Consider the following 12,404-nt stretch of genomic DNA (forward strand, 5'->3'; position numbering starts at 1 on the left):
TCTCTCTCTCATGTGTAAGGCCTAGGTTTCTCTCTCTCTCTCTCTCTCTCTCTCTCTCTCTCTCTCCTTATTTTAATCTTACTACTATATTATTTTAGCTATAGGTTTGGAAAGCCCCGAACCTCCAGAGAGCTTCCCGAACCTACCCCCTTTTCCAAACCTCCCTCCCCTTCCCCTCCCCTCTTTCTCATGTGTAATATCTCATTTTCTCTTCCCCCTCCCTTTTTTCATTAAAGCCTCCCCTCTCCTCCCCTCCCCTCCCTTTTTTTAAATAAAACCCCCTCCCCTCTCTCACACTTATAATCTCTCTCTTTCTTTTCCCCCTCCTCTTTTTAATTAAATTCCTCCCCCCTCCCCCCCCCTCTCTCTCATGTGTAGGGCCTAGGTTTTTTTTTTCTCTCTCTCCCTCTCTCTCCCTCCCCCTCTCTCTCTCTCTCCTTATTTTAATCAAACAAAAAGTTTACATTTAAAAGTTTAATCAGAGGGATATATATATATATATATATATATATATATATATATATATATATATAGTAAAAAAGAAAGAAGAGAAGAGAAGAGGGAGGGAGGGAGAGAGAGGGGGAGCAAAGAGAAAGAGAATTATAGAGAGAGGAAATATAAAATTTAAGAGAGAGATAGAGAGGAAAGAAAAAAGACAAAGAGAGGAGAGAGAGGGGAGAGAGACAGAGAGAAGAAAATGAGAGAGAGAGAGAGAGAGGAAAAGAAAAAAGGAAAAGAGAGGAGGGGGAGAGAAATAGAGAGAAGAAAATGAGAGAGAGAAAATAAGAAGAAGAAGAGAAAGAATTTGAACATAGAGAGAGAATTATAGAGAGAAGAAATATAAAATTTAAAAGAAAGAAAAAAAGAGAAAAAAGAAAAAGAAAAAAGAGAAACTTTCTTTTTAATATATATATATATAGAGCAAGAAAGAAAGAAGAGGAGAGAGAGAGAGAGAGAGAGAAAGAGAAAGAGAGAGAGAATTAGACTTTGGGAATTTGGAGAGAGAGAGAGAGAAAGAGAGAGGAAAAAGAGGAATGAGAAAGATGAGAAATGGATTGTTGAGCGAAGTTGTCGTGCGATAGTACAGCTACTTCGCTCGTCGCTTCGAGGCAGCGAAGGTGCCGTGAAGTGGCCTAGCATTCCTTGCGCGCGAAGCGCGCACGGAACGCTAGTCAAGATTGTGCACTATGAATTTGATTTCGACTTCTCCAAAATTTCACACAAAAAAAGAAGTTACTCTGTTGTGCCCTACTTGTTTACATGTTTTCAAGATGACATCTTGTATGTTTTAATTTTGGTTTGGACTTGTTCATTTAACATTGGTGCCTTATTGTTTGAGGCGATATTTTTTCATCATGAAATTTCAAAGTTCCTTTTCAAATAGGCCTCCATATACTTTATCAACCCTCACAAAATTATTAGTGGATGAGGCTTGGGACTTTTGAACAATTGGAGATTTTCACTTTTACTTAGAGAATGCCAACATATAGCAATTGAATGTGTTTCCTTCCCAATTTGTGGACCACACTAAACTTAGAATGATTATGATGTACATCAATCTAAGAAAGCAAGGGTTCACAAAAAGCATGCATGTCTATCTTTTAGTAAAAAGAACCTTGGTTCAAACCCTATGAGGTGCATCAATAAGTGGTCAAATCTAGCAACTATAGAACCACTCTATTCAATTGCCGCGTGTTGTCTTGTGGTACCTTTTGTAGATTGGTCCCCAAGTTGCAATATGGAAGACTTGATCCTTTTGACCACCTAAGAGTTATGACATGTGTGTGGATGCATAAGAAGGATTGTCTACAATAGTAATGTGGTGTCTCAACTTTGAGTTTCAATTTTTGCATCTTATGTGTGTGAATGTGTCACCTTGGGCTATGCTTAACTCTTAAATGAGACTAACAATAAACCACAATTCTGGAGCAAAGGAAGGTCACTTTACATTAAAATAATTTGCATAGTACACCAAAGTAGGTTGGGCAATGGTGTGAAGAGAGGGAGAATTTTGGTCAAAATACCTTATTCCTTAACGTTAGCCAAGCTCATTGATGCATCCAATAATGGCTTGAACTTGAGAGGCTAGTGAATGTGGTGCAATACTTATATTGCTTCACTCATTTAACTAGTATGAAGCCTAGAAATTTATGAATGCAACTAACATATCCTCCAAACAACGAAACTTGGAATTGACACATGAAATTTTCACATGCTATTTGGAATGACAAACCAACAAGAGGCAAGAAAGTGAGTGTGAATATAAAATAAGTTGACACCAAGTTTTTTGCCTTGTTTATCATCATCATCATCATCATCATTGTCGTTGTCATCATCATGAGCATCATGATCATATGATGATGACAATGATTACTTTTTTGTTTACATCTTTATTTCTTTTGTTGATTTGTATTTAAACCTCTCCTTGAGTTTATCTTACTTTTTCCTTTAAAAGTTTGAAATGTGCACTATAAAGTTTTAACATTACGATAAGGTTATGTGCCTACTCTAAGACTAGGATTTTAATATTACAATAGAAAATGCTACAATGTAGAAGTATGCATGATCCTGTAAGTTTTGGAGTTTGTGTGAATTAACGCAAGAACATGACTTATAACTTGCATTTAACCAACATCGATCACATGCTAGTAGGGCAAGAGGATCATATCCATAGAGAGCACACTCTTGCTTGCTCTTGTAGTATGAAGCGGGCTTAGGTCACCCTAGGTGTTTGCAATGATAGTGTGATGCATTGACCTAGGTGTGTCATCCCTAGTTTTAAGGGGGCTCTCCCATGGTGTGTTTTGGAGACCAAAGGGAAACTTTTTTCAGATAATTCCTTTCCCATGGTGAGTCTAAGAAGGAATCCCATTAAAATGGAGAGCTCTATTCCCTTTGTAAAACTTTTCGTAACGATGAAAAGTTAAGCAACAAGCATAATAGTTTTATACTTATCACCTACAAGCCATGGATTTTTTTCTAGCTCCTTTCTCCCATTGTTACTACACACATCATGGGTTGCACTGGTCACCCCAATAATTGTTAATGACATGGAAATGTGCTTCCAAACTTAATGTTGCATGTTTGGAACTTTCACACACTTCTCATATCCCATTTCAAAGACATCGTGAGAAATCCCTCAAACGAAGTGAAGTAGATACATCATTGAGAGATGTTCAAGAGTTTAAGAGCTATGACATGTGCGAGTTGAATTGACATGCACAAGTTGATGGAGTTAAAGTTCAATGCATGTGAACCATGCACATTAACTTCTACTCTGATACTAGTTCGAGACTTGGCTTGGTCGACACATGGCATACTCATATTCACAGCCTTTCATGTTCTCTCTCTCTCCTTCCCGACATTCTCTCTCTTGGATTTTAGGCTCTCTCCCCTCTTCTCGTGCCTATGCGAATGAGCATTAAGGCTAGTCACACACCATTGCGAACAGACATGTTTGAAGAAAATAAAGTGTTTATCAGCCATGCGTCACAATGACATAGATGGTATATTTTGCGAATGTTAAACACTTTTGGGTGGGTAATCTTCCCCGTCTTGAAATCCATCCGCACCACCTAGTGTGCTAAACGACAACATATTTACAAGTAAAAAGCCATTCGCACTTGAAACGAATGGAACCCTTGTAGATCAATGTACATTGAAGAATTTAAACCACTAGGCTAGGCTCTTCACTTACCACCCTAATGGCATGTTCTGAAAGCCTTGGACTGGTGAGGGGGGGGTCCGTTTGCATGCTAGAAGAGTCGCGGTGCAAGTCAAGGGACAGGCGCGTGTCTTGGCCCTAAGACTCAAGGTCATGTGTAGAAAGTGTGCGTGGAGGGCGGGCCCTTAACAAAAAAAAAAAGCTTGTGCAAATTATTGACCCAAGATTGGGTGGCACTTGCACGGTTACTCGGTGATGAGAGTTGTTTTTGTGTTGTGTCACATTAAAGGTGTTTAATTGGAGCAACTGCCAGCACATTTTCTCTCATTTTTTTGAATTTTTGAAATTGCAGGAGCTTTTTATTGGTTTTTTTCGCTGCTGCTGGATCTTTGCAGACAGTGAGGGCGTGTTCATAATATATCTAGGCCTTTTCGTCTTCTTTGATGAACTGTATCTTCTTCTTCTTCTTCTTCTTCTGCCTGTGACCCAGAGAGAGAGAGAGACACACACACACACACACACACACACACACACACACACACACACACACACACACACACACACACACAGGCCTTGCAACCCTTAGTCCTCAGACGCACACACAGAGACTGTGGACATGAAAGTGCAGTGCGACGTCTGCGAGACGGCGCAGGCCATGGTCATGTGCTGCGCCGACGAGGCCGCCCTCTGCATCGAGTGCGACGCTCGCGTCCACGCCGCCAACAAGCTTGCCAGCAAGCACCAGCGCATTCCTCTCCTTTTCCCCTCCGTGGAGGAATCTCCCAGCTGCGACATCTGCCAGGTTTGACCTTAGATTTTTTTGCTGAATGATTAATGTCTGTGGTTGGTTGAGCTATGGCGGAAACGAAACCTTGCCGATGCTGTTCTTCAATTCTCGCTACGTGAGACTGTCAATTTTCTAGAATCAGAGTGGCTTCATTTGGTCTTTGATTCACTCAAAGTAGATAAAGTAGATTGATTGAAAACTCCTTTAGCATTTAGTCTTCGACTTACTCAAAGTAGATTGAGTGAAAATTTCCTCATGCTAGAAAATCATCAGGTTTGAAGTAAAATTATTCATGGCTAGAGGTCAATGCGTGACGGTGCTGGACGCTCTTAATGTTCAGGGTCTTTTTACGATGCTCATTTTCCTGCTAGTAGCTATGTGGCTTTTTCAGGTTTTGTCTTTCTAGCTGTGCATTTGGCTTTTGCATGGTGGCCAGGCGGTCTTTTCTACATCTGAGTATTCTTCAATTCAGCTTGAATAGTGTTATGCCTAGCATCACAGCTCAGAATCACAATGATTTTTGCAAATGAGATTTCTAGATTGTACACTTTTAAGGATGGCAATATATGTCTCAAGAATGGTGCTGAATGTCCCAAGGATAGCATTTGTTAGAACATTGCTTATATGTCAAACATCTGATTTTCTGTCTACATATTAAGAGTCACTGCTGAGGTTTGTTTCTTTATTCTTCTTGAGAAAATAGTGTTCATGCTTCACATCTGCCTTTTCCTTATCTGCAGGAAAAGACCGGCTACTTCTTCTGTGTAGAAGACCGGGCCTTACTTTGCCGCAATTGTGACTTCTCCATCCACTCTGCAAATGCCCTTACAGGGAAGCATAATCGCTTCTTGGTGACTGGTGTAAGAGTGGCTCTCGAGGCAACAGCTGGACAAGATCGAGCTGAGAGGAGCCCACAAGTCATCCCTGGACAACTCACTGAGAAGAAGAACTCTCAACAAGGGAGTGGCCAGGACCTTCTGGACAAGAGCCTTCAGGGAAACTCTCCAGTACCTAGTGTCAGCTCCCCGAGCTTCACTTCAAGCACTCATCAGGGATCTTCTCAAGCTGTCAGTTATCAGGCTACAAGTGAAGCAACTGGTGAACTGACTGTGCCTCCAACCTTCCAGTATCATGCCCCTACTGGGACCATTGGACATCAGGCCTCACCTCAGACTCAATTTCTCCACATCCCGCCTTTGCATGCAACTCCTCAAGCCATGATGCAGAAAGCTCAGCCAGCACCTTCACCTTCCGTGATACGTAATACACCTGTGGATCCCAGTATAATTGCCAGAGAGCCTGTTGATAGTCTCCCAACGCCTTTGGTTGAAGAAACCTCTCTCATACATCAAAACTCAGGGTCAATGCATGACAGAGCTTCTAGATCTCTTCTCTTGCCTATTAAAGCACCAGCAGCTGCTACACCTGTTAGCATTCCTAGTCCCTCCAACATTCCTTCACCACTTATACAGCAGCTTTCTAACTCTGGAAGGATGTTTGCAGAATGGGCCATGGGTGTGAACGCAATGGACGCACGACTGGAAGATATATTCCCCATGTATTCGAAGGGAGGAGGAGGAGGAGGAGGAGGAGGAGGAGGAGGAGGAGGGGGGTTTGTCAGGAGGAGCCTCATATCTGATATTTCAACTGAGGCTACTGCACCTGGATGGAAGTTAGATGAGATTCTAGGTCTTCCTGACTTGGCAGCCTTCTACAATTTTGCAGATTCTGGCTCCTCCAAGGTATGTGATTATCAATTATAATTTAGACTTATAAGAGGATTGCAAGATCCCCTCGCTCTCTTTATGGCCAGTTTCCAGGTGCTTGTCTTATGGATGTATGCACGTGGGTTTCTGTGCAGGCAGATATGTCATGTATAGGTGACATGGACTGGCCTATTAATTCTGGCAATGGAGCATTTGATGACCAAATAGTGGGACCAGCCATTGGACAAGTGCCATCTGTTCCTTCTCCTCCCACTGCATCAGGTTTGATAAGGACAACAGGGAGATCCTGGGTTTTTGGTAAACCCCAAAAACACTCAGATTTGGCTTCTTTATTAGCTGGAAGTTGCGACGACACCCTTTTGGTTGTTCCAGACATGGGTGGAGTCTTGTCTCCTCCAACACTTTCTCCAGATTCACCTTCCCAGAAACGTCAAAGATATTTTCTGGATGATTAAGATCTTGATCACCTTATATTGACAGTGTGACTCATGTAAAATATTAAGGTTTGTATTGGTATTACAGTGTGAAATTTATGAGGCCAATCTTTGTTTCAGCCCTACAAAGAGCCTTGCATGTGCAGGATGATCTGATGACTGGACTTAACCCCTTGCTAGAGTGGCTGCATAGATGATTCGTTCATTGGGAGAATCAGCATTTTATGCAGCAGTAAAGTACAGCTTTGGATTTTGACTGAACTTTGATGAGAGAAATGCTGAAAAGGGACTTTGACATGCAGAGGACTGCAGAAGCAAGGCTGTTTCACCAAGTCATCGGTCGATGCACCTCTTGTTGAATGTCAAAGGATAATAGATGGTTTGTGCAAACTGCACTCTAGGGGAATGGGGTAACAATTACTACTGTATGAAAAATTTGATTTTGACAGTCTACAGTCAGTATTAAATCGCCCCAAAATGTTGTGGCAAAGGGTAAGTTTGGGGAAGCCTGAAGAACAATGCTGGAACTTCGAATAAGAGTTTGAAGAATGATGGTTTTATGTATACCTGATTTAGTTTCAGATGTGAGTGTACGGTTGGCCTTCTTCTTCATGGGCTGTTGACTGTTGGAACTTTTATGAACTGATGTCTTTTTTTATAATGCGCTTTCCATTTCTCTAAGGTAATAGGTAATTACAGCACCAAGGGTGCAGCTGGCTACAGCCAAGAGCTCATAGTTCCTAATTTCTTACAGCCAAGAACTTTGAACTGATGTCTTGAGCGTTTATGTTGTGCCATATGCTTACAGAGAGGAGAGGCTATAATTTATGTAATGTTTTTATGTTTTGCATGTTCTTTTTGCAATTGATTAAGAGGTAGCTGAGGGTTCGTTCAGAAAGATTTGAGTGTGGATGTCGAGTGAAGGGTTGAGTTCAGTAATGTGCTGAAGGAAGTAAGCATGGAGGATGAATGTAATTTCTCATTCAATCCACTATGGAACATTGTATTCTTGAAACTATTTTCTAGGAAAAACAGAATCTGGATGGGAGGTATACAATGCCAAGCAAGCTTCGAATTGAGATTTTGCACACATTTCAATGGTCCATGTATGAGGAGGCTATTAGTGATTTGCTATTTGTGGCAATTTACTTTTTGTCTGCTATACCCAAGTGTATGCCTACACTTAAGACTTGCCAAGTAGGAATTACTGAGTTGAAGAGACAATGATCATAATAGATGTTATCGTAAGTATGAATGCTAATTACAGTCTCCTTTAAGCCACCAAAATGTGAATAAGCATATGATGTAATTATATATGGAAGAATGTAGAATCAAAGAAGTGGATGATTTAAACTTGAAAAAGCAAATATCATGCAAGATGCAAAGGTGATGGAGGCCTGCATACGATTAGTTTCGATGGTGAGCACCATTTTTTGCATTGATCTTTATAGCTCCTCTATAGTTTAGTTTACGCTTCTTTTGATATCATGCGTCTATGTTTTGCTTCTTGGCATTAAAATCTCGAGTGTAACCAAGTATTTGTATTGTTTATGCACATCATTGGCCATTATATTTGCAACCTTATTGACCAATGGTGATACGCATTGACTATGTCACCATCTTTTGCAAGCTTAAGCATGCAATTGCGATCACAACATGCATTGTCACTTTGTAATGAGTTTTGGGATGTCGTATGATTTGTATTGTATTAGATTCCATTGTAACTTTGGGTTGTATAGATTCCAAATTTTCAAATGATATTCTATTTTTTTCTTGAGTTAGTGTTTCCTGTAACTAAAGAATGTAAGGAAGGGGAGAGAGAGATGAAGAAGAGAGGAGAGGAAGCCATAGATGTTGAGCAAGAAGCTTGGAGATGAAAGAGGATTTGTATTACTTGTAGTATGGCTAGAGTATTTTCTCACATTGAAATAATTGTACATTTCTCCTTTGTTACAATCCATCCCTAGTTAAGAGTTTTTGCTCTCAAAAATAAAAGAAGAGTTTATTACAAGGAATTACTCAATGAAGGTGACAAAGTATTATTTTGTTTACAAGATATACAGAAATGGGAACAAGCTTAAGGAGGTGGTTATGATATCTTTATGAAAATCCACTTGAAAATAATGAATATCATGTGGTCTACAAGAGTCTTTGCTATCATAAAATTGAGATAACTTTTATGTGATTTAAGTGTGCTCTATGTTGAAAGAAAGTTGATGGCATGTACTTTCAACCCATATAGATAAGTTATCTCTAAAAATTGATTATAATAAAAATTGTTTACAGCGAGTTGTTTGTGGACTGTTTGCAATGAAATAGGGACCAACTATGCTTATTATTCAGCAACTTCTTCAGCCAAATGTGCTTAAGGTAAGGAAACTCCTCCACAATAGATATTGGTCTCCAAGAAGTCTCTTCTAAAGGTAAACGTTTCTATTTGATAGTATTCCACTATGGATCTAGTGCAAAGCTTCTTTTCTTGCTAGCCAATGATCATCTTAGGTATATACTAGGCGCTCTGCGCCTAGAATCAGTCCGACGCTACACGCCAGCTTTCTCCCGGTGCTTCACGCCGAAATGTGAAGCACCAATGTTTTAATTTGTTCACACATTCTTCCACTTAGTAATGAATCAAATAGTCTTGCAATTTTTAAACTTCATTATAAAATCTAACAATTCAATACAATAACATTGATTATCTCAACCATAATAATTGGAAAAGATAACTGAAGCAAAAGTGATTTTTAAATATCACTGAAAGAATTCCAACTATAACAACAGGTAAATGGAAAAGAAAGCATATAATGTTTTCAAAAAGATAGTTGTATTGTCAAAAATCAACTATCGAAAAGAAAGCTTTCTTTTCTTAGATGAATTATCAACAGTGGATCTAGCATGGGGAACATGTGTGGGCGAAGCTGTGATGCGCCCCGTCCCAGATTGTGCTGCAACATCTAAAAATGAAAAAAAAAAGACTTTAGAAATAACAATATTAAATTTATAAAGCAAAACATTAATGAAAATGGTGAGAGTATTACATGGGGACGTGATATGATTGGCTCTAACATTAGTAGAGTAGTCGGCGAAATTTGGATGAAACTGATGCAAAGTTACAAAACATGATAAATCTTGAAACTCCCATTTACTCCAGTCATTTGGTATGTGTCTAGTGTGGGACCGAGATATGAAGTACTCAATATCAAAAAAAACTTTACAATATTGAAATTAGAAGACCAATTTAGAAGAGACAAAGAGTTTGTAATGCATATTGTATAAAAGAACTTTATACATGATAATTTCTCGAAACTTACTTTTGTATAAATGCAAACAAAATTTCATAGAAAATAAGTCAAACATGGTTTTATTCAAGGAATATAATATTTCAAAAGAGCATGAGAGATTAAAACATTTCATCTTTTGTTAAAGGAAAAAAGTTAAACTTACTTTTCTTTGAAGATCTTAATACTTAAAAAGAACAGGAGACAGTAAAATAATTCATTTTCTGAAAATACCTGATAAAAAAAGAATAAATAAACTTTGATGATATTGCACCAAAAATATTATGCAAATATAATATGAGAAAAAAAAAACACTTATGATAGAAAGTTCAAATAACTTTTTATGGTAGAAATAATTTAAACACTATGTTCTCATATAGTAAAACAAACATACGTTTAACTCTACATTAAATCATGAATATCTATCCATACATGAGAGATATGATTAAAACATTAAAGTATTAAATCAGAGAAAATAAGTCAAACTTGCTTTTCATCGACGAAGAACTTAATACTGAAAAAGAGCGTAAGAAAGTACAACACTACATTTTATAGATATGTGAACAAAGAAGAAAAAAAGGCTTTGATTGTATTGAAATAAAAATATTATGCAAATATAATATGAGAGAACAAAGATTACACTTTTGAAAAAATAGAGGTTACAATACTTTCTGTAAAACTTCTTTATATACAATATTGATGGTACCATTTACCATGTCCTCTTTCTCATCAATCAAGACTTTCAATCTGTCCGGAGACTTTACTCTTGAGAAAGCAACATAGAGTTGACCATGAGTAAAGACTGGGGTTTTTAGATATATCCCCAACATGATAACGTTTGGCCTTGAGATTTGTTGATTGTCATTGCAAATGCCAAAGGACTGGGAATTGTAAGCGTTTCATTGAGAAAGGAAGTTCCAGTGTAGTTGGGATGAAAGTTATCCTCGGGATAAAAACTCTGTCACCAATATTGGTACGTGTAATTATCTCTACATCAATGACCTTGTTATTGAAAGCCTTGCATACCAGCCTAGTACCATTGCATAAACCTTTAGAAGGATTCAAGTTCCTGAGCAATATTATTGGAGCATTTACTTTGAGCAGCAAGATATGAGGAGGAATACCTCCACCGAGGTCAAGGGAATTTAGATATTCCACAGAATAGAGGAATGAGTTCTCCTCAGTTCTATCCACAGAATCAGCACTGTAGTATTGTTTGATCTCTCCCGGCATCAGCTGCATGATTGTTTATCATTTTCACATCATTGTTTCGAGGTGCAAGAATGGCACGTTCACTAAAGAACGTTTTGTAATCAATTACACAATTCATTTCACGATAGACAAAATTGATCAAGTCTTGCATAGATCCTCCCTTTAACAACAATGCAGGTGGAATTTGCAATATATTAGTTTCAAAACATTGAAATATTGCCACAAATTGGAACAACATATAATAGCACCGACAATATCCTCATGGGTACCCTTTGGTACAACAGGTAATATTTGCCTAAAATCTCTACCTAGTAGAATAACTTTACCACCAAATGGCATATCACACTACATTATATCCTTTAAAGTTCTGTCCAGTGCCTCAAAGGTATTACGATGCAACATAGGAGCTTCATCCCACAAAATAAGACTTGCCTCTTTTAACAGTGCTGCAAGATGACTTTGAACATGTATGTTGCATGTAGAATTATTATCTGCTTGCAATGGAAAACTTTGAATGGGCAGTACGACCATGTGGCAAAAGCAATGCAGCAATGCCAGAGGATGCTGTAGCTATGGCAATGCGACCTTGACTGCAAAGCTTTGCAAGCAAACATTTGTATAGGAATGTTTTTCCAGAACCGCTTGGGCCATCTAAGAAAAATGGTTTACCCAAACCACTATCAATAGCATTCATTATTGCCATAAAACAATTTCTTTGTCCATCATTCAACATAGCTTGCATTGTTAAGAAGGTATTCTCTTGTTCTACCTTATCATATAGTTGTTCATCAAGGATCAAAGGATTTGTGTACTCTTGCATTGTCACCTTAGGCAATCCATGATACTCTGCCAAATTGCGTCCATGTTGATCTAAAAGTTTTTGAATATGAATCAACGCATGATTATTGGCCTCATCTTGCATATCAACATTTCGCCTATTTTGCAAGAAGAGTCGATGTTTTATATCCTCTGTTAGCAGAACTAAGAACTCTTCCCATAGAGCCCCAGGTCGGGCAGGTGAACAAAATACCAAGTGGATGTAAACAAATTTCTTAATTGAGCACCGATTTGCATCAATGCAGCTTCATGCAAACACATTTGCCATTCATCATCTGTTTCCAACATTCCTTTTGCAATGCAAGCCTCCTTAAAAGTTGAATATACCACATTATCAACCGTACGGAATGCCTCAAAGGATGTGCACCCCTTGCATACAGTGAATAGTAGGCGCAAATAGTATTTTTCTCCACACGTAGGTGAAACAAAGTATATTCGACCACATGTGTTTCCTTGCTTTCTCTT

The 12,404-nt window shown here is 38.6% G+C and overlaps 1 protein-coding gene across 2 annotated transcripts; it reads left to right on the top strand.

The window, feature by feature from the left end:
• Positions 1-4,194: 4,194 nt before the first annotated feature.
• Positions 4,195-7,222, top strand: LOC148034798 (uncharacterized). 2 transcript variants are annotated; one of them, XM_087679771.1, is made up of 4 exons: positions 4,195-4,466; positions 5,192-6,193; positions 6,313-6,681; positions 6,759-7,222. In XM_087679771.1, exons 1-3 carry the CDS (start codon positions 4,281-4,283, stop codon positions 6,631-6,633), a joined length of 1,509 nt encoding a protein of 502 aa, XP_087535897.1. In that variant the 5' UTR covers positions 4,195-4,280; the 3' UTR covers positions 6,634-6,681; positions 6,759-7,222. The 2 variants fall into 2 exon arrangements, with proteins under 2 accessions (XP_087535897.1, XP_087535896.1); XM_087679770.1 differs by having other exon boundaries at positions 6,313-7,222.
• Positions 7,223-12,404: the final 5,182 nt, after the last annotated feature.

The sequence above is a fragment of the Lygodium microphyllum genome, chromosome 6 (assembly GCF_053477565.2).
Source record: "Lygodium microphyllum isolate KBCC chromosome 6, Lygodium_microphyllum_v1.1.10, whole genome shotgun sequence".
Taxonomy (NCBI): Eukaryota; Viridiplantae; Streptophyta; class Polypodiopsida; order Schizaeales; family Lygodiaceae; genus Lygodium; species Lygodium microphyllum.

Excerpts from the sequence above, each read along its gene's own strand:
- LOC148034798 (XM_087679770.1), top strand. The coding sequence starts at position 4,281 with ATGAAAGTGCAGTGCGACGTCTGCGAGACGGCGCAGGCCATGGTCATG. Across the intron at positions 4,467-5,191 it reads CCAGCTGCGACATCTGCCAG|GAAAAGACCGGCTACTTCTT; the intron begins GTTTGACCTTAG and ends CCTTATCTGCAG. Across the intron at positions 6,194-6,312 it reads CAGATTCTGGCTCCTCCAAG|GCAGATATGTCATGTATAGG; the intron begins GTATGTGATTAT and ends GTTTCTGTGCAG.